The sequence below is a fragment of the Phragmites australis genome, chromosome 1 (genome assembly GCF_958298935.1).
Source record: "Phragmites australis chromosome 1, lpPhrAust1.1, whole genome shotgun sequence".
NCBI lineage: Eukaryota > Viridiplantae > Streptophyta > Magnoliopsida > Poales > Poaceae > Phragmites > Phragmites australis.
The window spans coordinates 40,024,085-40,050,988 of NC_084921.1; the positions used below are offsets into that span (position 1 = coordinate 40,024,085).

Sequence of the window (26,904 nt, forward strand, 5' to 3'; positions counted from 1 at the left end):
CTTAAGATGTGGTTTAGTAAGGTGTTAAATACACTAAAGCAACCCACTAAAGTTTCTTTCGTACCTCATCTTGCTAATATGCCTAAATTTGCTATATTATGCCCCTTAATATATAGTATTCGGAGACATATCGAAGTGAATGTCGTGGTTAATGAATCAAATAAGTTTTATAGTTGAAAGGGTTCGTCGTGGGTGAAAAGTGGTGGCGCAGACTGCTGCTAGCGCCAGACTTCTAGCAGTCTGACCGCTAGGTAGGCAGTGGTCTGACCGCCACATTGCCTGCGGTCTAATTGCCAGGTGGCGGTCTGGCTGCTGGTATTGCGCAGAAAACGTTGCGAGGGTGAGCTAGGCTACGTTCTCGTATATGTTGCAGTACACTTTTGATCATACATTCTCCTTATATTATGATGCTCTAGTGTGCATCATTTGCCTTGTTTCGATCAGTGTCATTTCCATCAAGTCGGAGTTTAACCTTTCGCAATATGATTGTTAGTCCATAGGCATTGTCATCACTTACCCGAGCATCACCTAGAGCTCATTCATCTTGATGCATTTTTAATCTCCCTATTTACCTAGAGCTCATGCATATCTCTCATCCATGCATCACCTATGGAACAACCTACTAACAAACTCCACACCATTGTTCGTCCATAGGTATTGTCATTAATTACCAAAACCACACATAGGAGCTAGATGCACTTTCAACATGTCGGCTTCAACTACTGTACGGCCAATGAGGATAGTGAGACGTCCATCTTTCTCCGCTCCGCAAGGGTAGCTTCCAAGACCCACCAGTTCCCAGGGGAGTGTGACAGCTAGCCCCGATGGCACGTGTTACAATTGTGGCCATGTCGGTCACTATGCGTTGGATTGCCATTTCCCGAAGCTGTGAGCTATGCTGGCTGCTCCCAGGCTATCACTGTCAGCTCAACCCATTCCCCAAGCTTCCAAGATGGTGCACGTTCCCAAGCATGGTCGAGTGAACCATATCATTGCAGACGAAGCTCGGGAGGATGGCAGCGTGCTAGTCGGTACGCTATTTGTGAATTCTCACCCCGCAATTGTTCTTTTTGATTCGGGTGCATCCCATTCTCTCATCTAGGAGGGTTTATGTTTTGAGTAACAGTATAGTCACCAAGACCCTACCTACTACCTTTTGCATTGAAGCGTCTGGTGCTAAGTTACAAACTAACCAGGTTGTTCCTAAGGCCAAGGTACTCATTGAGGGAGTTCTGTTCTTGACAAATTTGATCCTCCTGGATACTAGAGGAGTGGATATCATATTATGAATGAATTGGTTAACCCAATATGGTGCTCGTATTGATTGCGCCAAGAGGGTGGTTTCTCTCAAGAATTCAAGTGGTGTGCAGATTTCTCTTCACCTTGGAGATGGTAGTCTCCACTCGTATGCCCTGAAGGTTGCCACGGCCATGAATCTCCTAAATATTCATGTGGTCTATGAGTTTATTAATGTCTTCCCAGAAGAACTATCGGGAATATCATCTGACCAAGCAGTGGAATTCTCTACTGAGCTTATACCTAGTACGACCCCAATTTCAAACAGGTCTTATAAGATGCCTCCAAATGAATTGGCAGAGTTGAAGAAGCAGCTTCAGGAAAAGCCACACGGTTAAGTTAAACATAAGTGGTAAGCAACCTGGACACATATGTGTGAGCAACTAACTTAACCAACAACAACATAACTCTACCCTGCCATAACCAACTGAATATAAATAACTGGAACCATTATGAACATACAAGTAACAAAGACCAACTCAACCATCTCCCATATATCCAACCATCAACCACAAGCGAAAACTCTACGACCGATGCAGATGGATAGAAGCATGCTCATGACCGAGAGCGTGGCATTTTGAAATATTTTTACACCCTGCAGGAATACTCCTGGACCCACATGACACGAGGACCATACGGCTTGTGCCACTCGCTAAAGTGCACAAAAGAGGGTACTCGTGTCAACCTTTCCCAATAAGCCTCAATCATTTGAAACATGCATCGCTCGACGTGGCGGTACTAGAACTACTCCCGGAGCAAACTAGTACCACTACAAGCCCGCTCGCTCATATCATCGTTGTTCAGGCCCCAAATGACCACAGCTATAAAGGTATTTAGCTCTCCTTACCATTAGATCGGTATGTTGTGAGTACGGTAAGTGCTAAAACCGACTACACCGATAATTGGTGCTTAAACGATGCAAGCGGTTTACGGTGTCCGATTTTCTCTTCCGACCTACCCAGGGGAACTCCACATCCGGACTGTATAAACACCTCCTAGCACCGTTCACGTCTCGTCTCATACTCACCACTCATACAACCATCATCAACTCATATCCAATATTGTGATCATTACGAAAGTAAATAACACCTATGCTCGCGAATGATGAAACAATTCACCGCTCGACTTCTACTGAATGACTTATGCATTGCTAAGCATTTCGATTTAATTTGTAATTTAGACACCAACAATATACTCAAGGCGACAAGGAAAGGAGGAACAATAATTCAAGGTAAAAGTAATGCATTCAACATAGGATCTACCCACTTGTACCCGATCTCGACTCGACACATGCAAACATACATAAGCATAGTTTATCAAATTTAGACTTCATTCAATTGAACAAAGGTGTAATATGCTTAGTTGCTTGCCTTGCTGCTCTGGTGACTGCTTATAATTACCCAAACAACACTCGATGACACTATTAAATTCATGAAAGTTCAATAGAGCAACCAGAGCGAGGATGACAACTTGAGAGTGTGAGGATAAACTCCGCTCTGAATATCCCAAACTTTTTGAGAACCTGTAAATATCATTGTAATTTTGCATGTTGGAACATCTCACATATCTATAATCATCACCATGTTGAATGGAAAGTTGTTCCCAAAGGATTGCACTTAGAAACCTTTTGAACCGAAAGAACATACTCCTGGCAGTCTGATCGCTGTTGGTCTACCGGTCTGATCGTTAGAGGCATTTATGAGAGATCACCTTCCGATGGGTTGATCTTCAGTCTTTGCACTTGCATTCCTCTCTGTAAGAAATGCTCCGATGTTATCCGGTGCAGATCACCGGACTATCCGATAAGGACCTTAGCCTTCTCCCCTTTGTCAGAAATGCTCCGGTGAGTTCAATACACAGATCACCGGATTTTTCGATGAGGCTAACAGTCTCTGAACCTAAAGCTCCGGTGTGTGTAAACTTCTCTGCACCAGACTATCTGGTGAGATCAATTCTTCCGAGACTTCTATAATTCAATCAAACTTTGTCCCGGCTGTGATAACTTCTTGATGTATTACATCCATGTGACCTACTAACATATATTTTTAAAAAATATGTTAGCCCTAATGACTATATTTACATTAATCACCAGAATCACAATCATGACCTAATAGGACCATTTTCGTTACAATCTCCTTATTTTTGGTGATTGATGACAACACAGTCAAAGCATGTGGTAAATAATAAATAATACATATCCTAAAGAGCACAAAATCTTATCAAATTACTTGAATGTATGTTCTTACCATTTAATCCCTCTTTGTTGTAGCTCCCCCTTTCTCTATTGCCACTATCTCCTTGATCAACCCATACAAGAGCTTCTCCCCTTTTGTCAACCTAAGTGTCTCATGTTGCTTCTTTTGTCTTCTTCTTCTCCCTATTTGTTAATTTTGGCATTCCTAGATATTTTGCTTCTTATTTTGGTCATGAAACTCCCCCCCCCCCACTTTGTCAACAATCTCAAAAAAGACTACAAACATATATTGAACGTGAGGAAGAACGTTAGAGCACATAGGAGAGCTTCATAAATCATGATCTAATGAAATAATATCAATTGAAAAGATATACTAATTGTAAGAATATAATTCGTGATACCAATTGTGAGGATATATGGCATTGATATCAATTAAAAAGAATGAACAATGATCATAATTCATGAAACTCACATGATATAATCTAAACTCCTTCTTTATTCATGCATATATATAATGAGAATCACTTGTGAATATCACTTGTACGAATGTAGCAATATATGCACATCTAAACAATAACTAGAGGTAGAAAGTTTAAATCATATCATGTATGAATGTAGCTTAAATATAGAAATGAATTGACAATAATACCGATTGAAGCACTTCCAGTGGTTGATCTTCAGTCTTTGCACTTGCATTTCTCTCTATAAGAAATACTCTGGTGTTATCCAGTGTAGATCACCGTACTATCCGGTGAGGATCTCAACATTCTTCCCTTTGTCAGAAATACTCCGGTGAGTTCAACATATAGACACCAAACTTTCCGGTGAGACTAACAGTATCTAAACCTAAAGTTCCGGTAAGTGCAAACTTCTCTGCACCGGACTATCTGGTGAGACCAATTCTTCTGGGATTTCTTCAATTCAATTAAACTTTGTCCTGACTACCGTGACTTCTTAATATTTTGTATTCATGAGATTTACTAACATATATTTTTAACAAACATATTAATTTTAATGATTATATTATTATTAATCATTAAAATTATGATCATAACTTAATAATATCATTTTCGTTACAAGCCAGTGTCGTTGGGCCGATTTCAACAAATCAACTCATTCAAGATCTCAACCGAATATACTAGAATTTGTATCGATCGGTTCTATATGGGTTCGTTCAGTTTAAAAATCCAAACACGGAATGGGCTCATATTCGGAAAAGGATAGTATGGTACGGGTTCTTTCGACGATCCAAACACTACCTGCTAAGTGTGCAGTAGCCCTTGCGTCGGCCGATTTGCCGGTTGCAGAAGTGCAGAACAGCTGAGCGCAGCGGCCTGACTCACCCACCAGGCCACCAGCCAGTCCTCTGTGTACTCAGGGTGACGAAAGCATCAGTCATGTACTTAGTAATTCCGAGCTTGTACCATGAAATATTTAAAAGAAGATGCTTATTAAAAAAATTAGATTTTTTTCATTGCCCTGGTGCGGATGCTTAGACGAAGAGTAAGGTATTTACTTAAGTACTACTGTTTATATTAGTTTTAATAAGGTAGTTAAGTACTTGAAGTCTTTATTTACATTAAAAATTATAATTTTTATATAGATATTTGATACATTCTTTCCTTAAACATCTAGCATTGTTCATATCGTGACTGTGTTTTTGCAAGAGAAATCTGGTTCCATGTTTTTCGTTGTTGGCAAGCACTGTAGACATCATCGTCAATTTGTGAGTGGTGGCTGCAGACAAAACCGACGGTCGTGGCTCCGGCCGTCTGTCTCTTACTGCCTGCAGGATCCGTCCCCGCCGGCCACTGCTGCGGGGGCCGGGCAGACCGTCGCACGTACGACCGATCGACGAAGCCCGACATATCAGATTATCAGTCAGTGTGCCGCCCGCTACCACATGATCTTCCACGATGATGACAAAGAAGCGCAAGAGAACGAATTCAAAAGAAGGCCACCGGGAGAGGCCTGCTTCCTTCTGGCTTCGGCAGACCGATACAAGATCGAAATTCGAAAGCTAGTAGTCTGCAAGTCAAAGCACACATTGACACAAGGACTTCGGCGCGCGCGCGCTCTCTCTCTCTCGCTAGGAAAATTCGGTTTAACATCTAAATTCTCTGTCATGTGGTTTTACCAACAAAGACGTGCTCTGTCATGTGTTTTTACCACCCGAGACCAGTCCAGGTCAGCCACACGTGATTAGCAGAGTCAACCGCATGTTTCACGCCCGGGAACGCACGTAGCCGCTCTGGTCGCTGGTCGCGGCACGCACGGTGAAGTTGTGACGAAAAGGTTTTGGGTCATGGCTAACTGACGGTCGAGAGACCGGCAGCAGATGAAAAGCCTGATATGAGCGCGTGGAACTTGAAAAGTCCGGTGCGCTTGTCTGTGTCTGAGTCAGTCACGGATAGCAGCCGCCGCCGGTGAGGAAGGTTTGGGTTAGGGTTAAGGTTATGGTTAAATGTTTGAGGTTATGGTTCAAGGTCTTGGTGAGTCTAGAGAAAGGTCTGGGACAATGGTCGGTGAGACGAAAGAGGCGGGTTAGGGGTGGTTGAGGTCGGACGGTGGAGGACCGTCGATGGGCGGTGTCAGCGCTGAGGGCAGTAAAGCAACTGTCCGGTAACGTCGGGTTAGCACAACAACAGTTGGTAGTGGCGGATCCAGTAGCGGCCCGCGGGAAGTCACCGGAGACGATGGAGGAGGACGGGGTGAGGGTGACCATGCCGAAACATTCATCATTTTGAATTTGTTATTATTCAAATTGAATTAAAAAGAGAATATCATATGAAATGATAAAATGTATATAAATAGTGCATTACAAAGACTTAATACTTATCTTATAACCAATGTTTTGTACATATTTGAATTTTTTATTCAAATTGAATTAAAAAGAGAATCATATGAAATGATAAAAATATATATAAATGGAGCATTGCAAATGCTTAATATTTATCTAAGAACCAATGTTTTGTGCATATTTGAATTTTTTTATTTAAATTAAATTAAAAAGAGAATATCACATGAAATGATAAAAATGCATACAAATAGAGTGTTATAAATGAACTCACTTTTCACTAAATAATCTAGGGTTGAAAACAATTTTATAAATTAGTATATCATATGAGAAGAATATTGATGAATTTTCTAGATTTTTTGGAATTTATTTGAGTATTAAAAATTGCTAGAATTTATGAAAGTAGGCTTATTTGGAGAATTTTAATTAAATATTGGCTCAAGCTTTTTTATCAAACCAATTAAAAATAGGTTGCCAGTGAGCTATAATTTTCTCATAAAAACGTTTAGAATTTTTTGACTATTTTTATACTTTTAAATAAAATCAAGAGTTAAATAAAAAACTTAAACATGCGCTTACAACTGTTTGTTGGCTTCTTCAGGCATGCGAGCGTGGCACATGAACGAGCGGGCTGTATTCGATAACTGAGTGTCAGAATATGGCACCGTGTAACATATTCAACATCTTAGGTATCGAATACAGCTATTTTTTGGTATATAAGTTGATGAATACAATACATAGTATCGTATTTGACACTTAAATGTTGAAAACATATTTTAAAAAATAAGATGTTAAATACACATATTAAATTTATAAATACGATTAGCTATTTTTGAATTTTATCCCGTTACATCGGAACTAACAAGGACGCTGTACCGACCTGCGGTACCGTGTACATGCAGCCTACCCTGCCGACGTGTACATGAGCCTGTGCGGAAAATTCTTCTGCGCCTCAAATTGTTTGGCAGTGGATTCTCTTTCATCTTTCGGTGTCGTGAATGCTTGCTGTGGGGCTGTGGGCGTCGCGGAGAGAGAATAATTGAATTCGATCGGTTGTAGAGTAGCAACACGACAGTTCCATTGCAACCGGTAGTGTTCGGATTTGTACCGTAGTATTATTGTATCAGTTGATCCAATCCATCTATCTCCAAATCAATAATTATGGAGTGTTCCTAATACACTCATGTAACTCTATGCAGTTGCTAAGATCCCGATCGCGTGAATGCATGCTGTGGGGCTGTGGGGAGAGAGAGAATAATTGAATTTGATCGGTTGTGGAGTAGCAAGACGGTAGTTCCATTGCAGGGGTAGTTTAAGAACGCCATAAATCATGGATGATGGGCCGAGAGAAACTGTTATCACCACTGGTGAACACGCTGACTAAGTTGACTGGAAAGCGATTGCCATAATGTGGGGAAGTCCGGCCGGTCCCTACGTGTCGTACTCCATACGCCGATACATCGCCCACTTCCCCCGGAATTCGGGTCACCATCCGTTACTGTCATCCGTGGCTTCTCTCCCATACCCCATCCTTGTACTGTGCGCGCCATATGCAAACGCTGCAGCGGATGGAGACTTGAACTTGGCGGGGGTGTGCAATGGTCGAGCACCAGCTGATGGAAATTGTCGATGAAGGCTCGCTATTGAAACAACTTTTAGAGGATCCCAACCATAGGTTCTCTCAGCTGTCAAGTGACTAGGTAGGGAGATGTTCTGACGGGAAGAAATGTCTATCTATTTGTATTCCAATCCAGAATGGTATGATGGTCTTCAGTTTATCCCGCTGCGTTCTACTTTTCTAGAGAAAATGTTGCTACACTCATCAATACTAGACATGTATCTGCGTACCAAATGGACTGCGAACATAACTTGGCAAAAAGACCTCAATTTTGTGCGTAACAGTTGAACCATTCTTAGAGCATCTTTGGCAACCAAAAATAACAATAATATGAAATTTTAATAGGAATATAAGTGAGAACAGAGAATTCTAAAACACAGAAAATTATCACCGTGTCGTGTAGTGGGTCTTGGCGATGATGGTCACTTTTGGGCACCATGGCCTCTTTCTACATGGTTTCGAGTAGATTTCATGTATATTTAACAGAATTTAAGTTTTAAGACGGTTTCAACCAAGTTTCAAGTGAGTTTGGCAATGGTCTCACACACGTGCCAGAAGAAAGAAATCAAGATTCCCATGCAAGTCCTGTGCATGTTTCATAAGTTTCGCATGCTTCAAAACGGAAAGGATGCAAAGATCAGGTATGGATCATGAGGTTGATCTAGAGCATACAAATGGCGACCAAGATGACACAAATGATTTTTATCCTGTAATATCGGTGACACAAAAGCCACCTCTAGTCCACGTTAAGGCTTCACAAAGGATATGCTCTGGTCACCAAGACTCTTCCGATCACGGCTCTTAAGATACTAAATCACCAAGATAAGGCTTTAAGCACGATAAACCACAAAACCACCAGTCTCACAACTAACCTCTTTCTCGGTCACTTGTGTGACATATTCACTTCGGAGCTTTAGTCATAAAGACAAGAGCGTCCACGTCCTCGCATAATTTTTTTGCCGCCACTTCACACCAAGTCGGAGGGTCAACAGGTTACCGGTGAATCGCCAAGACTCCAAAGAATCGACGTACCTCTCGGTATATGGTTGAATCACTCCTTGATCCACTCTCTAGGTTGCAGCACCTAGCAACACTTCTCTCTAGGCCTATAAGCACTAATCACTCTCTAATGATGTGCTTAATCATATTGGATGAACACTTTTAGTACTTTGATGGTTTGAATATCTTCTCAAGTGTATATAGGCTTCTCTATACTCCAACAGCTTCAAATGACCGAGTGGATGGGCATATATAGCTTCAAACCCGCAAACTAACTGTTACTCCAACGATTCAACTTTACTATAAACACCGGATGATCTGGTGTGTACATCAGTGCATACTAGCTGATGGAACCCCACTCAAATACATTCTGAACACTGGACATTCCGGCGTAACTGCAATTCTATCACCGAACTATCCGGTGAGTAGACTTGAGCCTAATCGAGTAAATCTCTTCACCTCTGGAAAATACTCCGGTGTTGTCATTCCTTCATTGCTGGACCTTTCGGTGTGTACAACACCAGCTTCTAGGAATTCTCATATACTTTGTTAAATGCTCCGGTGTGCATATTTGTTTCATCATCGAACCATCCGATGCCTTAATCTTCTGTCTTTAACAATTACCTTCTCTGCAATAAATACTCTGGTGTATACAATCCTTAAACACCGAACCTTCCGGTGAGACTTTCATTTTCTTTTTCTGAGTAAAAACACTCTGGTGTGTATAGCCTTATGATCACGGTACCATCCGGTGAGTTCAACAGTCTCTGGACAAAATACTTTGGTGAGTGCAAACTCATCTGCACCGGATTATCTAGTGAGAACAATTTCTTTGGGACTTGTCCAATTCAGTCCAAACCTTATTCCGGTTTCGGTGACTTCTTCATGTATTGCATCCATGAGACATATTAACATATATTCTTAATAAACATGTTAGTCACAATTGATATATTGTCATTAATCGTTAAAATCATAATCATAATTTAATAGAATAATTTTCGCTATAATTACAAACGGCTATTATATGTAGATTGAATGGCCGTGAATCCCTATGGGTGGTTCATCAAACATAGAATTGCTACCCATCATAACACTCAGCTACAGAATCCCCATTTCATAGTATCCCATTTGTGAAAAATCCTAAAGTCTTCCACAATGTAGTTGATGTTTGAAAATTTATCTCTTTGCCACATCACCTCGAAGCAAAATTTGCGTTTTGGTTGCAGTATGCCGTATCGACGCCTATCACAATTACGATTATAAGGTGACGAGAAGTTACGTTTGACTTAATTGATCATGAAAGTTAAAAAATCTAATAATAAATTTGTCATTACTCGTATCACGAGATAATCTAATAATTATGTGGGCTAGCTTGCCAGTTTATTTGAATATGGAGACTCACTTTTGAAAAACACTTGATTTTCCAGCGTGCCACCAGCCCTCCAGGCCAGTTGTCGCCGTCACGGTCACCGTGTCACCTCCCGTCCATAAATAAACGTTCTGTTCGCCTGCAAAACCGCATCACAAATTCATAATCCCGTGCTGCAGCGGCCCAGCTGCGCCTCGCTTCTTCTTCTTCTCCTCCTCCTCCTCTTGGCCTCCTCTCCAATACTCTCCACAGAATTCCGCTCCCTCCACCTCGTCTCCTCCTGCGCCCGCGCGACGTGAGGTGAGGAAGAGCCCCGAGGGCGCAATGGCGACGGCGGAGGTGGTGGCCAACGGCTCGGGCGTCGACACCAAGGCCGCGTTCGCGGAGATATACAACAAGCTCAAGGAGGAGATGCTCGAGGACCCCGCCTTCGAGTTCACCGACGAGTCGCTCCAGTGGATCGACCGCGTAATGCTCTCTTCCCCTCTCGTTTCTTATTTTTACTGTGGATGTTGGTCTGATCTGGTTTAGACTCGGAGGAGGCCTATATGCTCGCTTCAGAGCTTTGGATTTTTGTCGGGTTATCTGGAATTCGGTTGTTTAGGAGGATCCGATGCCTGGTCAAATGGCCGGTGTATTCTCACGGTTCGTGCAATTCTGTGTTCCATGATGTTAGAATAGTATGGAGTGAGGATTGGGAGTAACAGAGTAAGTAAACATGAAGGATTGTTGCTTAGATTAATTTAGCGGGCTTAGAGTTGGATTGCTTGGGAAGTCTGAGAAACGCAGCGAGTAATCTCTTCTCTCTACCCATCTCTCCCACACACAAAAAAAAGGAGACTGAGTAAACATGAAAGAAGGGCTGTGTTTTCTACTTCGGGTTTATTGTAGGCTGTCTATGAATCGATCAGTTTGTTATGAAAGGCCTATCTGTTGTGAAATCTGCAGCTGCTAAAACGTAACTTCCCTTATAGTTGTTCACCTCAATTTCGTTAATCTCTATGATTCTTAGCATTTGAGTTTTTGTTCCTGATCCTTGACACGTTGCTAAGGCCCATAAGGGGCATCGAATAGGCTGCCCGTGGAGTATACCAACTAGGATTCACATATTTTATGGGCACACACATTCCATTAGCTATTGAAATAAAAAGTTATTCTTTTTATTTTAAATTTTGCACGTCTAGCTTTTGTTTGAGGAACGTAACTATAAAGAACTTGGTATTTGCCTTGAGGTGAAAATTTCTTAAAAGTATGTTACTGCCTGGACATGATTAAGAGAGCAGATCACCTTCTGTTGTTAAAATTGAGTTTGCATGACTAAATCCTGAACAAATGGAAAATAATAATTCCTAGCTATTGTCACAGATTCTTGTCAAACTTTTCATCTTATACCAAAGATATCCTTTGAAAATATTTAGATTTCTCACATGAAAACAATTTTTTTTCATTTGAGGAAATACTATCATCATGATAAACCTTTACTACTTAAAACATTTGTAATGATAAAAACTAACATTTAAAACACATCTCAGAGACTTAGATGTCAAAAGAACCAGAAATTTTGACTAAGATGTCAAAAGCGCAAGATATTCTGACTATTGTTTGTATTAAGGAAGTCAGTTTCCATTGGTTAAGCGGTAGAACAATTACAGTTGAAGGAAAATGTGGAGCATGACACATTTCTTAAGCATGTCATACCTTGCTACTACTTATTTAGGAGTATAGTTGATGGATTGCTTATGTTGTCTGTCCCTTTTTAAAGAACAAGTGTTTCTGTTGACTTTAGTCAATGGATACATATTGATGGAGTTCAGTGGACAGGTCTTATAATGGATTCTCCTCCTCGTTTTTGTTTGCCAATGTTTGTGGTCTGCAGAAAAAAAACAATCCATAGAAGCTGGAAATGCAGTTTGTCTGATGATGTCCTTTTTATTTTCTTCTGTTAAGATTTGAGAATAACGTATCACTAGCTTAGATAACTTTCTTGACGTTTATTTCGTCTGGAGCAGATGGTGGACTACAATGTGCTCGGAGGAAAGTGCAACCGCGGGCTCTCTGTCATCGATAGCTACAAAATATTGAAGGGTGTAGATGTTCTGAGCAAGGAGGATATATTTCTTGCCTGCACCCTTGGTTGGTGTATTGAATGGGTAATACTTTGCCCCGGTGTTGTTTTGAAGAATGTTTGTTAAGTGTTAAGAGCTTAAAATCTCTGCTAAGTTGGAACCTTTAATTATTATCTCATTTTGCAGCTTCAAGCTTATTTTCTTGTGCTTGATGATATTATGGACAACTCCCAGACACGACGTGGCCAGCCTTGCTGGTTTAGGGTGCCTCAGGTTAGATGAGTCAAATATCCTTTTTATGTACCAAATTATTTCTACAGATTATTGTTTTGATGTCTTTACCAAGGCTTTACTTGAAAAGGATTTAGTGTTAGGACCTGAATTATCGAAGAATCTGTTCATCTGTTAAACAACTGACTTTCATGTTCCACATTTCTATTTGATCTCTTATGCAAATTAGTTTCATGTTCTATGTTTCTGTTTGAGCTCCTCGTAGGGAACTAATTTATACTAGTGCATTGTAGAGTTTCTGCATATTATTTTAGGATTTTAGCTTGTAAACTATGAAAATAATTGCTCATCTTTTGTTTTGCAATAGGTTGGCCTCATTGCTGTAAACGATGGGATTATCCTTCGCAACCATATTTCACGGATCCTTCAACGCCACTTCAAAGGAAAACCATATTATGTTGATCTCATTGATTTGTTCAATGAGGTAATCATATCTTATGACATAAGTATATATTCATGCTAAATTTACTAAATGCTTCTTCCAAATAACTGATGCTCTTTTTTATGCTTTTAGGTTGAGTTCAAGACAGCTTCAGGGCAGTTGTTGGATCTTATCACTACTCATGAGGGTGAAAAGGATCTTAGTCGATACAACCTGACAATGTAAGTTCATTTAGCACAGTAGCAGTAACATAATTACACACTTTGTTTCCTTTCATGATTTATTGCATATACTTTGGTAACCAAGTGTTTTTTTAAAAAAGATAGGTCTTCTTTACCACCGCCTGTGTAGTTTCCAGACTGAGTTGTTATCATTATTTCTTTAGTACCTCAAATTTGGGATATCATCTTTATTTACTGCTAATGTCTTTCAATGATTCACATATTTGAACAGTCACCGCCGCATCGTTCAATACAAGACAGCCTACTACTCATTTTATCTTCCTGTAAGAGTTAGCATCCTATATGTTTCTTGATATTATCTGGCTGATGGTAATGCTAGCCTTTACTTAGATATCTGTAGTAACAATATTCTTCTTCATCCAGGTTGCATGTGCATTGCTGCTGTCTGGTGAGAACTTGGATAACTTTGGTGATGTAAAGAATATTCTTGTTGAAATGGGAACGTACTTTCAAGTCCAGGTAATTCTCTCTCTCTCTCTCTCTCTCTCTCTCTCTCTCTCTCTGTGTGTGTGTGTGTGTGTGTGTGTGTGTGTGTGTAGTTGTAGGTGAAATAATATGAATTGTCTATATTGGACTGCCTCTGATCAATGATTGTTTTCTACAGGATGATTATCTAGATTGTTTTGGTGATCCTGAATTCATTGGCAAGGTTAGTGTTTGTACCTTCTTTTGTTCACTAATTTGAGAGTGTAACCGTTGGGTCGATTGCAATCAAGGCCTTTATTTTCTTTAATTTACGATCTCATCAGTATGAACTCTCATCACAGATCGGAACTGACATTGAAGACTACAAGTGTTCCTGGTTAGTTGTGCAAGCTCTTGAACGTGCTGAGGAGAGCCAAAAGAGCATTCTATTTGTAAGTGCTATTAATTTGGTAATTTTTCATAACATAAAAGACAGTGTCTAAACCAAATCTGGGCGACAGGAAAATTATGGGAAATCCGATCCAGCGTCTGTTGCAAAGGTGAAGGACTTGTACAAAGAGCTTAATCTGGAGGTTTGCCTTGACCATTCCATGCTCTTTATCATTTATGGATCATTATCAGTTGAGTCGACCATGTACATGTCACGGATAGCAGGGCGTGAAATAGAAGAGACCATCACACACTGTCCCCGATGTTTTTTTAATGAACAACAATATGTTATCTATAAACAATAAAATCTAAGACACGATGGCACTAATTTTATTGAAGATGCTGAAGCAATATCCAAAATGCGGCTACATCCATTTACATGTGGCGTAACCTGACACTCTGTTTTCATATATGCTCTGTTTTGTTGACGTCCTTTCCTCATCCGTATAAATCCAGGCGGTGTTTCACGAATACGAGATGGAGAGTTACAACAAGCTGATCGCCGAGATCGAGGCGCAGCCGAACAAGGCGGTCCAGACTGTTTTGAAGTCCTTCCTGCACAAGATCTACAAGAGGGAGAAGTAGAGAGCTGGCTCGTGGAGAAGCTGCTCCATCGACGCTTGCATCAAAGCACTGGACTTGATGCGGACGAGTAACTTGTACTATGCTGTTCTGTTTTCAATTTTCATGTTCCTGTTGTACCGAACACCCGACCATAATAAAGCACGGTGCTATTTAGGGGATGCGTGAACCAGCTTGTGTCATGAGCATATCCCAGTCCCTGCTATCTCTTCCTGCCCTTTCTTCCCAGCAATTTTGAGGAGAACGACAGGCAAACAACACTGTCGGTGTATTGTGCTTGAACGTGACGGCCTTGATGTGCGAGATGAGGCATCCGGGTTCCAGGCTACCGTAGAAGATTCGCCTCTGCCGTTCGTGCATGCTGTGTTGAGGAAGAAGACAGATGGTACAGTTCAATTGAACGTGACGGCGCATGCTGATGTAGCCATCTTGAATCTTGGCTGCTTGTGCAAGACAAGATCCCCGCGGTGGTAACTACCAGTAGTAATCCAACTGATCCCAGCAGTTGCAATGCTCTTCCCAAATTGCAGACAGATTTTCAGTCAGTGAAGACAAAACATTCTGGAACAAATTGTAGTTAGACTTCCAGACAGTGCAGAGAAGACTTGTGGCTTACAACGAATGGCTGCAGCAGCACGACGAACTGACGATACAAAGTTACATGACACTCCCACCCGTGTTGCTTACAGAAGAGAACTCTGAGATGCGATCGGTAGCAGGAACGCCGTTGGAACTGTAAGCGTCATCAAGAAGAAGCACTGAAGCAGGTGGTTTGTGGCGGAATGTTGCATTCTACTTCTATCTCGATGCAATACTCAAAAAAGAGAGTTTTTTTATTTTTATATTTTTTAGTTTAAATTTAAATAAATAGATTCCCGACGAAAAAATTTGCAAAAGTAGGTGCCCACCGCCCTCTCAGAGAGCTGCAACCCTCTGAGAGGGCGGGTACGGGTGCTAACCGCCCCCTGAGAGGGCGGTAGGCCTTCCCGCCCGGGCCCCACAGCTTACCGTCCCCTCAGGGGCCGGGTAGAGGTCCTTACCGCCCTCTCAGGGGGCAGTAAGGGCTCCTCCCGCCCGCCGCCCCGCGCCGGCCCCCTGCGCCCTGGAGTCTATAAAAACCCCAAAAAATGGAGAAAAAACTATAAAATTCGGAAAAAAAGAAAAGTTGAGAAGAGAGAGGAGAAGAGAGGAGAGGAGAGGGGAGGAAGAGAGATCGGCGAAGCCCTGCTGCATTTGGGCTGCGGATTTGGAAAAAAATTTCAGGTAAATCTTTTTATCCTTTTTATTGTTGTTAATTAGTGCAGTAGTAGTATATGACATAGATTTTAGATATTTAGATCTTGGGTTTAGAAAATTGTAAAATTTAGTTAGAAAATTGCATGATAATAGTTGAATATAGAATATTATTTTTAGTATATTATTTTCAATTTGTTACCTGTAGTATATTATTTTTAGTATATTATTTTCAGTATGTTGTTTGTAGTATATATTTTATAGTATATTACTTGTACATGCGGACGTATGAGTCAACAGTAGATGATAATTTGCGAACCTAGGGTAGCATTTAAAAACTATTTTATCCGATAATCAAAAATATAGTTTGTTGTCTTAACATGTGTTATGTTTGCGGGTGTTTTCAGGAATGACAGATAAATTAATTTTTCAGATATATTATGGTGAGGGTGAAATTATGTACGGTCCCAACGGTGTAGATCTCTCTGGATTTCGCCATGTTATGAAGGGGCTTAGTAAGGCTAATGAGAGGATTATTGTGGGGGTGTGCAAATGGCTCATGCGATTTTTCTAACTGGATCCGCAGCAATATGAGCTGAAGTTGAAAGGTGTTCTGAGCCGTGCTAGTCATGGATACTTTGGTGAGCTTGTTCCCATCGAAGCCACATCAACTTGGAGGCAGTATGTAGATATATGTTGTGAACGTGGCATGCGGCTTGTTTTATTAGCTGCGGCGTACCTGAAAGATCAAAATGAGGTGAACTCTGCAGAAGCAGTAGCAGGACCAAGTGAGGCAGTGGAAGATGAGTCAGAGGCGGCTAATATAGGGTCCAGAGAGGAGGTTGGTGATGTTCCAGACCTGCAGCCGATGGATGTAGCTGATGAAGGGGAGCACATCCCTAGCATCATTGAAGATATGGATTTGGAGGATGAAGAGTTAGAGGAAGGCCTTGCCGATGGGGATTCTTCTGATGAGGAGGGTAATGCTGCAGTTCCTGCAGAGTGGCGGGATCAAGAATTTTCGAAGTTGGTGGTTAGCGAGGCTGACCAGACACCGTGGCTATACCATGAGAATGAGGTGTCACAGGGTGCTATATACCCTACAAAAGAGGCAGTTATTGATGCTGTGAAATTCTGGTCGTTGTCTCTTCGTAGGCAATTCAAGGTTGTTAAATCAAGTAAAAGAGAGTACGATGTGAAGTGCTTGGTTCCTCAGTGCCCTTGGCGGGTGCATGCATTTAGAGGGAAATGGGCAGACTACTGGCAATGCTCAATAGTTAAGGAACATAATTGTCATATTGAGGAAATAGAGTTCGCCCACCGGAACCTGTCTTCTACTTTCATTGCAAATGTTATGTACGGAGAGATTGTGGACAACCTAAGGTATGAGCCACGATCAATAATCCGTGCTATTGAGCAAAGGTTCCAGTACACAATAAATTATGCGAAGGCATGGAGGGCAAAACAAAAGGCTATTGAGATTAGGTTCGGTACATATGAAGATTCGTATCACAATCTACCTCGTCAATTAGCCACAATTTGTGCAAGAAATCCAGACAGCTACTATGATATCAAGCATTACCCCTCTACTGATGTGGAGTACAGCGGAAAAAGAGTGTTGCAGCGTGCTTTCTTTGCATTCGGTGCAACTATCAAAGCATTTAGATATTGCCGACCCATCATATGCCTAGATGGAACATTCCTAACTGGGAAGTACAAATGGCAGATATTGTCTGCAATAGGGGTCGACAGTAACAACCAAGTCCTGCCACTAGGGTTTGCGTTCGTGGAGAGTGAGAATGGGGACAGCTGGTATTGGTTCCTAGAGCGAGTGAAGCATGCAATTGTTCTTGACCGATCAGATATGTGTCTCATTCATGATAGACATGCAGGATTGTTGCAGGCTTTGCTGGATATGCAACACGGTAGCGTGCGACGGGGTGTACCAGTACAGTGGCTAGATCTCAAAAGCAGGTGGTGCATGTGCCATATGGGTGCGAACTTCTACAGACAGTTTAAAAACAAAGAGTTAATGAAGCTCTTCAAGAAGTTGTGCAGTCAGAACCAGCAACGTAAGTTCAATGCATTATGGGCAAGACTTAATGAACTGACTCTTAAACAAACTGTGGAGGCCGCACCTAACCGTGAGGAACCAATATCTCTCGGTCGGCTCCCAACCGATACTCCGCAGATTGTAAGGAGATCGGGCTCATCTATTAGGAGCTTTTCACAGTGGATACGCAATGAGCCGAATGAAAAATGGGCTCTGCTGTACGACAGTGGTGGTGCCAGGTATGGAGTAATGACTATAAACCTTGCAGAGGTTTATAACTGGGTCATGCGAGGAATGAGGTCCCTACCACTAGTTGGAATTGTAGAAGGTATTTTGCATGGCACCTGCAAGTACTTCATTGATCGGTTTGCAGCTGCTAAGGTTGTAATGGAGGACAATCGTATGCTTTATGGCCGGATGCTATGTGAGTACATGGAGAAGGCAAATAGGAAGGCCCACATGTATCGCGCAAATCAAGAGGGCACAGCAGAGCACAAGTTCAGTGTCCTGTGTCGGGATAAGGGTCGGAGGGGGGTAGACGTGAGCGGCATGTTCAAGAGTGTGTGCTAAGGAGTGGGACATGCATATGTAGTTGTCAGAAGCCACAATTACTCCACAAACCTTGTACACACGTCATAGCTGCGTGCGCGGAACACCATATGCTTCCAAGGCAATATGTGTCACAATATTTCATGAAAGATCAAGTACTGAACACCTGGAATCCGGAGCTGTATGGTTACGGCATTGTTGACACTTTTACAAGTAACCCAGGGCCTTCAAGAATATATGTGCCTGATTTGGGAAAGATGAAGAACGCACCGGGCCGAAGACAATCTCGGCGGATTCGTATGATATGGATGAATCCAAGGCTGGCCCTAGGATTAAGCGATGCAGTCAGTGCAATGAAGTAGGTCACACTTACAAATATTGTCCCAAAAGTGCAGGCGGTGATGCACCTGTTGTCTAGGTCAGCTAGTTTTGTACCATTTTAATATGTGTTAATTTCGCATATGGTTAATTTGCATTCGAAGTATGTTGTTCTTGTATTTATTTCTCAATGTATTAATGTACATGTCTTTCAAATGCAGAGATGGCTCAGCCTTCGACCCCGGAGCTTTTGGACCCTGCCGTGGACAAGAAGCATCACAGCTTCTTATCCGCCGAGCACCAGACGGAGCTAGGAGTGTTTCGCCCACGAGGCCCCGGAGAGCTGCTGACGGTAGACGAGCGCTGGACCCACAGGTACTTAGAAAAGCTGATGGTGTTACATATCATTTCGCTGCTGTTGTTACATATTATTGATGTACTGCAATACTTATAGGTTGGGAGCGGCCGGACTCCTACCGCTTTGTCGGTTGGTCAAGGCCCGATCGACGGAGAACCCCGAGGTTGCGGCCCGTCGTTTCTACTTTGATCGGTCGCTGAGCAGCACTGGTCGACCGTTGGAGGCCGGAGACACATACGTTCCACCTACCGTGCGAAGAGATGACCCCGACCCTACAGGACGTCTCCTACCTCTTAGGCCTTCCTTGCGCGGGAGCTGCGGTTGGGGTGATCGATATGCAGGCTGACTGGATGAACGACATGCATCAGCGATTTGGGCCGGTGGAGCGAAAGGCGGATGCACCCCCGTACGTGCCTGAGTTCTTAGCCGATGCACGAGGGCCAACGAAGAAGTGGATCCTACAGTTCCAGGTACGGTAACATGCAACCTATCGATTACTAACAAATTATGTCGTAATGATTCTTTCTGACACCAGTCATATATGCAGCCGGCATACATCCACCCACAAGCCAATGCATACGCGGTCTCGAGACATTTGGAGGCCTACCTCCTTTGGTTGTTTGGGTGGGTGATGTTCACTAGTGGCCAAGGCCACCTGGTTACGAGGACCATTGTGCCGTACGCCCGGTCGATAGCGGACGCGCATGCAGAGGACGTATCGCAGTTCAGCTGGGCATCAGCTGTTCTTGCTGCGACGTATCGGGCGCTCTGCGACGCATGCACGAAGAAGGAGGCGCTAGCCACTTTTGCCGGGTGTCCACTTCTTCTTCAGCTATGGTCGTATGAGCATTTCGCCATAGGTAGGCCGGTGGTGGATCGCTCCCCGTACCCAGAGGAGTGGTACGGCGAGATGGACGAGGACGCGCCGACAATGGCCTCGCTGTGGTGTCATCGACGGGTACGTAATTTACATTAACAGTTTTGTTCGTACTATGTTACTCTCTAAATATCTGTATTGATGTTTATCACTCAGCCACACTAGGCCCACGAGCAGCCTCGCAGCGCATATGAGCATTTTCGTACCCAGTTTGACAGGCTACGTCCTAACGATGTGGTATGGGAGCCATACAACGCTCGGTCCGTTCATACACGTGCAGGGTTGGGATTGTCACCCTTGTGCACCCGCGACGAGGAGTACTGGCTCACCAAGGCGCCCCTTGTCTTCGACATCTACGTCGAAGAGTACTCACCGCAGCGCGTCATATGGTAGTTTGGCCGTCACCAGGCATTCCCGCTCGTCCCCATCCGTACAGTCCCCTTGCATGTCCACAGGTACATTTGATAAATTTTAGTTTGAGCAACCTTCGTTTCAGTTTGACTTACATTTACCGTGGTTTCAATGCAGGTACACGCGGAAAGGCCAGCCAGCTGGCCACCTCTGGGAGGACCGCTTGGCCCCTTACGTGACAACATGGGCCCAAGCGCTACAGGACGTCGTTAATGAGGCGCGTCCCCACACCGAGGGAAACTTCAGGGAGTACCTACGGTGGTACGTACCTCGTACGCGGACTCGTGTCACCTACACCCCTGATGATGTCCGGGGCCACGTCGCATCGACAACGGAGACATACCCGGTGCATTGGGACGAGGACGCCGCTTTAGCAGTAAGTCATTTTTTGAAGTCCGTACTCCATATTGAATGAACATAACCGTATACTTTAATTGTTCACTATTATTCGTATCCGTAGACAGATATCATTTATGATGTAAATAGGGATGCAGCTGCTGTCATGGATCGCGTCCGGCAAGGGCATCACCTAAGTGCGTCGGATGTTGCGAGCTTCATTAGACGGGTTTTCGACAAGACGACGCGCGCCCTGAAGCTCACCTCCTGCCGATCTACCACAGATGTAGCAGGGCCGCCTCCCAGGACGAGTGGTGTACACGCCGAGTCGTCTCGGCCGTCAGACGTGCACCGACGTTCTTCAGTGTCGGCACCCACACGACCCCTTCTATCACGTCTTGGAGGGTCCGAGCAACATGGTACGAATTATACTTTTGAATAATATTGAGCAATATCCTTTACTTATTGTTATTAAACATTCATTACGTCCGTCTGCACAAGTCTCGACGCAGCCTCACAGATTGAGCCCTGTACGTCCACAGTCAGGTACTCCGGGAACCCTTCTTCCTAATTTCTAGTACTTTCAGCAAAATAAGTTACAACTGTGCTCAGGTTACTTCGGTGACGAGGCCGGTCCGTCTTCGGCGGCCCCACACCCTACCCCCCCCCCCCCCCGCAATGTACTACGGCACGTCAGCGTGGCCTTCTTCTGCTGCACCGTCGTACCACACAGGTACAATTATACATTTTTTACTACTACTTTCAATACCATATTGTTCGTATCTAACGTGATTATTTGTTCACAGGCCCCTCCAGCCAGTACACATGGACGCCTGCCGAGCCTTCACAGTCCTCCTACCCTAGTCAGGAGGATGAGGCTGGCCCCGACACCGCATACGACATCGTCCGTGACTTCTTCGGGGGCACACCTGACTACGACGTCCTTCAGCGGTCCCAGGTTTCCAGTGCACCGCTTCGGACCCAGCCCACGCACGACGAGCCCTCGACACCGGTGGTCCCTACTAGGCCTACCAGACACGTCGGCCCACCTGACCCCCTCACCTACTCCAGGGGTCACGTGAGGGTTAACCAGCGGCATCGGGACCACGATGGGGCGCACGGACGACGGCAACGAGGGAGGCATGAGTAGCATTTCTTTCTGTAAGAGCGAATCCAATGCTCCTGCCTCCCCCAACTATAAGTAGCCAAACCTCCTTATGGAGAAGCATAACTCATTTCTCATATCTCTCAAGTGCAATGTCTTCCTCAGCTCCATCGAGCCCACCAAAGAAACATTGGGGGACTACCGTACCTGAAGGTCTCGAACCACTAATGTGCTTCTGTAGTGACCTTTGTAAGCTCCGCGAGTCGCAGGACATCTCATACACCTATGGACTACGCTTCTTCATGTGTGCCAACTACGAGTATGACAAGCCTCGCAATGCAACAACTGGTTATCGACCGGTACGGTAACAGATGTCCGCCTCATCTCTTCCGATTACGCACCCTCTTTTACTAACCGCTCATCTTGTTCCATTTGTTCAGTCCCCTCCACCGCTCTGTGATTTTATTCAGTGGCTCGACAATGAGCAAAATGACTCATAGAAGCTGTGGGTCGACATGAACATGAGGTGGAGAAGGGAAGCGTACGTACGTCGGGAGTACGAGCAACAGCAAGAGAAACTTGTCTCAAGCGGGAGGAAGAAGAGCGCATGAGGAAGGCAGCGCACAACCGTACCGTAGCTCAGGCTCGAGAGGCTGAGAGGGAAAGGAAGCGGGAGAGAGCCCGCCGTGCAAAGGCGGCAGGTCCCGATGCCCTCCGAAAGGGAAAGTATCCTAGATGCACGCAGTAGAGAGTACCTAATTTAACCCGACATACTTTCCTTCCCTAAGGCATGTTATGATTAGGATCGGCACACTAATAAGGTCTTAGTGCGAACCGTACATGCCACCTTTGTTTTCTCATCGTGTCGTCGCGGTTACAGTGTATTGTAATATTTTCACCATGTGTTCAATACTATGTTTGTCCTCGTTTGCACCCCATACCCACGTAAAATGCTGCAACTACTAATTACTGATTTTTTCCTCCCATTATTACATACCCTACTCCAAATTTAATTTCTTAATTTCCTTACACCTCTTTTTTTTTCTTCAATTACAAAAATAATACATTTTTATAGGATAAAATGGAAAAAAATTAATTTTACATGAAAAAAGCCCCTAACCGCCCTCTTAGAGGGTGGCTAGGGGCTAACCACCCCCCAAGGGCCTAACCGCCCCCTGAAGACGGTTAGCCCCTCTTGCCGCCCTCTCAGGGGGCGGTTAGCACCCGTACCCGCCCTCCCAGAGGGCTGCAGCCCTCTGAGAGGGCGTTGGGCGCCTACTTTTACAAATCTTTTCGCCGGGAATCTATTTATTTAAATTTAAACTAAAAAAAATAAAAAAATAAAAAAACTCCAAAAAAGAGATAGAATGATGATAGAAAGGACTGAGATTCTGAGACGAAACAAGCAGCCCAACGCCCTAGGCCCACCTGGAGACTGGACCAACTTTGTGCCAACCTGAAGATGTCCGTAGAGATTAGGAGGTACAAACCTGTTTATTTGTCCCTACAAGCAGAGGACGTGGAGAGTAACCTGTTTTTTTAGTACACTAGTTTTCTGCCCGTGTGTTGCAACGGGCGTCAAAAATTTGTTGAACAAAAGTGAGACATCATGGCAAACATGACACGACCCTGGCAAAAGAATATTGAGGTATTGTCGGACTGAAAACAGGGTCAAGGTGCTAAAGAGTGTGAGCAGAAAACCCTTTTAAGGAATCGGGGTGATTTCAGGATAAAGTAAAGAGTGTGAGCAGAACTTTATGTTTGAGAAATGGAAGATTACTGAGATATCGGAAGTCCAGAGGATCAAGTGTGCATGAAGGAGTTGCATGATCAAAGTGGTGTTCATGTAGGACTCCTCGCTCAGGGTGTCCAGCTTCGAGATGGCTTCATCAAAAGCCTGCCAATTGCAAAGGAGGGACATCAGCAAGATGTCGTGTGACAACAGTCTCAATTAAGAAACAAACTCTAAATGATGAAAAAATTATTCTTTTGATCATAGACTACTCCAGAACCAGGCAGGATAATATCATTTAAGTGCATGGCTAAGCAATGATATTTGATATGATCAAGTGCATTGCAATTTAGTAACACTACTAATAAGCCTCGCACAGTTTACTGTCAGCAACAAATTTGACCAAGTATAGATTTTCACTGTTCTATCAGTCAATGACAGAATAGTATGAAACCTAAATGTTAGGTTTCCTGTCCATATCACAGAGAGTGCACAAACCTACCCTTGCATAAAACACACACATATTTTCTACTGCAGGCATGACAACTAAAAACAATTATCTATTAGTTCAGCTGTGAGTAATTCATCATATAATCACCACCTTGACATCATCAAAAACAGATAATACTTTAACAGAACAGGGTCAAGGTCCTAATTCAGTAGGTGCATCAAACATTGATAAGAAGCTGATTATAGTCCATCGACGAGTAATCAATAATAAAGGGGTTTGGTAGAAGAATTCAGAAGAGTCTATGCATTTGACATTCAAGTTATGCAATGCTATGCTAAGTAGCCACAGTTTGGGTGCAACTGAGCAAATGCTTTCATAAAATGCAAAGTAATCTTCGGTTTATCTACAATCTCCGGTTATATCCTTTTCGTTCCCAATTCTCAATCATTGTGAAATAAAAAACAGGGTTATAGAGAGCCAAGGATTAAAATTTTGCTTGCGTAAATTTTGCTTTGGTTAATTTCGGTCAATCCAAAAGCTATATCTATTATAGCGGGCACCATAGTTACCTCAAATGGCCAATAACACAACAAACAGATTTACCACATACCAGATTAAAATGTTTTGTATCTTTTTCACAGACTGAATACATGGCTACATGTTATAGAAATAGTACGATGTACAAATAATAAAATAGCTGAACCTACTTCAGAGTCCTAGTTCCAAATGATTTAGTTGAACATAGTCCCAAATTAGATTCAGAAGCAGAAGCTAGAATGACTGGACAAAACGGCAAAGATTGGGCCAAACCTCCTACTCAAGCTCGGCGACCTTGCCTTTCCCCTTTCCATGTGGTGCTGCCGTGGCCAGTGCTCCGTTGCTGCTCCACTGGTTCGCTGTAGCCGATGTCGACCACTCGGTTCACCCCTTTCCCACGCCTCCTTGCTCCCAATTCCTTCAAAGGTCATCCAAGAACCGAAGCACCTTGCCCTCCCTACAACTCCACAAGCCAAGAGAACACACATGTTATCAAACCAAGCTCCCTTCACCAGAATCATAGTACCAAGTCAAAAAACCCTGTTGCTGCTTTCAGAACCCAGTAAACTAAAACACAGAACATGCAAGTATAAGTTAATCACTGGACATGGAGACAATAATAAACCACCATTGTGACTTAACCATCGAAGGCTTGCCAGCTAACCACCATAGTCCCAAATCAGATTCAGAAGCTGCAACAACTGGACAAAACGGCAAAGATTGGGCCAAACCTCCTACTCAAGCTCGGCGACCTTGCCTTTCCCCTTTCCATGGGGTGCTGCCGCGGCCGGTGCTTTGTTGCTGCTCCGCTGGTTCGTCGTAACCGATGTCGACCACTCGGTTCACCCCTTTCCCACACCTCCCTGCTCCCAATTCCTTCGAAGGTCATCCAATAACCAAAGCACCTCGCCCTCCCTGCAACTCCACAAGCCAAGAGAACACACATGTTATTAAAACCAAGCTCTCTTCACCAGAATCATAGTTACCAAGTCAAAAAAACCCTATTGCTGCTTTCAGAACCCAGTAAACTAAAACACAGAACATACAAGTATAAGTTAATCACTGGACGTGGAGACAATAATAAGCAATCATGGAAAGTGTTAATGGTAGGCACCGTATAAGCAGAGGAAAGTGCTTAAAATACAAAGCAAATCTCTCCTATGTAAAATGAAAAGTATATTCAAGTCATCAATAACAGTTAATGTGGTTAAGTCACAATATGGAAATATGAATCTTCGGGAGGAATAGAAACAATTAATTTGTGGAGTAGACAAAAAGATGCAGAAAATCGTACCATATAAAGTATCTTCATGTTAATGGCCATTTGAGACATTTCACCAATCATGTCAAAGGCAATATAAACACTACATATTCAACGCATCAAGCTTGCATTGTTAGGTGCTAAAATAAATCTCTAGACCAGAGTACAGTACTTTCATTCATGAACTGAAATAAAATATAAAGAGTGATACACTTTCAGAAACTAAAGTGATAATCTTGTGGAAAAACTAATCAGCATGGCTTGCACTGGTAATCCACCCTTTACTAAATTGATGTCCAGAAACTGAATTTATATGTCCAGGATTCAACATTCAAATTTACGTGTATGATATACACATGGTGGTTAACTCATATGCAAGAAATCAAATAATGTTATTGGAAAGCCAACACAACACAATATTGAATCTGGTACACAGTGAACAAAACGAAGAAAAAATGATTCTTCCTTTCAAAAAAGAAAAGAGGATTCGATTAGGTCACCTCGTAAGGAGTACTATGCGGGGATTGTAAGATTGATTCAATGATATTTTGGAGCAATGTAGGAGTACTCTGCGGGGATTAATCTGCAATGGGATTGACACAGGGCAAATATATAAATTAGAAAACACAGTAAATATATAAATCGATTGAGACGTCGGGAAGAGAGAGTCTACCTTGGAACTATTGTAGCCATAAGTTGCGGGAGAACAAACACAGTAGACGCCATCGAGGTGGTTTGGGTGGTGTAGGAGTGGAATCGAATGGGAGGAGAAGAGTAGATTGCCGGGGAGCGATTGCGTCACAACGGAAGATGGGGAGATCGACGAAGTCCCACCAACTATCAAAGCGGATCCAATAGGATCAACATCAAAGCAATCAAATATCTTCCAGGATTGAGAGGATTTGAGCAGCAGCCGGCGGCCGTCGACGATGGCGGCCACGCCTTGCATACGCACCGTGATGTGACGAGGCTGCGCGGCAGGAGGTGGTGGA

At 43.2% G+C, this 26,904-nt stretch overlaps 1 protein-coding gene and 1 long non-coding RNA gene across 2 annotated transcripts; one reads left to right on the plus strand and one right to left on the minus strand.

Moving 5' to 3' along the window:
* The first annotated feature begins 10,417 nt into the window (after positions 1-10,417).
* On the plus strand, positions 10,418-14,860 carry LOC133918776 (farnesyl pyrophosphate synthase-like). The gene is made up of 11 exons (XM_062362836.1): positions 10,418-10,741; positions 12,283-12,423; positions 12,526-12,612; positions 12,938-13,054; positions 13,145-13,233; positions 13,466-13,517; positions 13,618-13,713; positions 13,859-13,903; positions 14,022-14,111; positions 14,181-14,252; positions 14,566-14,860. Exons 1-11 carry the CDS (start codon positions 10,598-10,600, stop codon positions 14,692-14,694), a joined length of 1,062 nt encoding a protein of 353 aa, XP_062218820.1. The 5' UTR covers positions 10,418-10,597; the 3' UTR covers positions 14,695-14,860.
* An 8,773-nt stretch (positions 14,861-23,633) lies between these two features.
* LOC133889352 (uncharacterized) lies at positions 23,634-26,904 on the minus strand. Its single transcript, XR_009903907.1, has 4 exons — positions 26,586-26,904; positions 26,413-26,495; positions 24,925-25,108; positions 23,634-23,828 (listed from the first exon to the last, which is right to left on the minus strand). It is a non-coding gene; the product is annotated as an uncharacterized LOC133889352 (long non-coding RNA).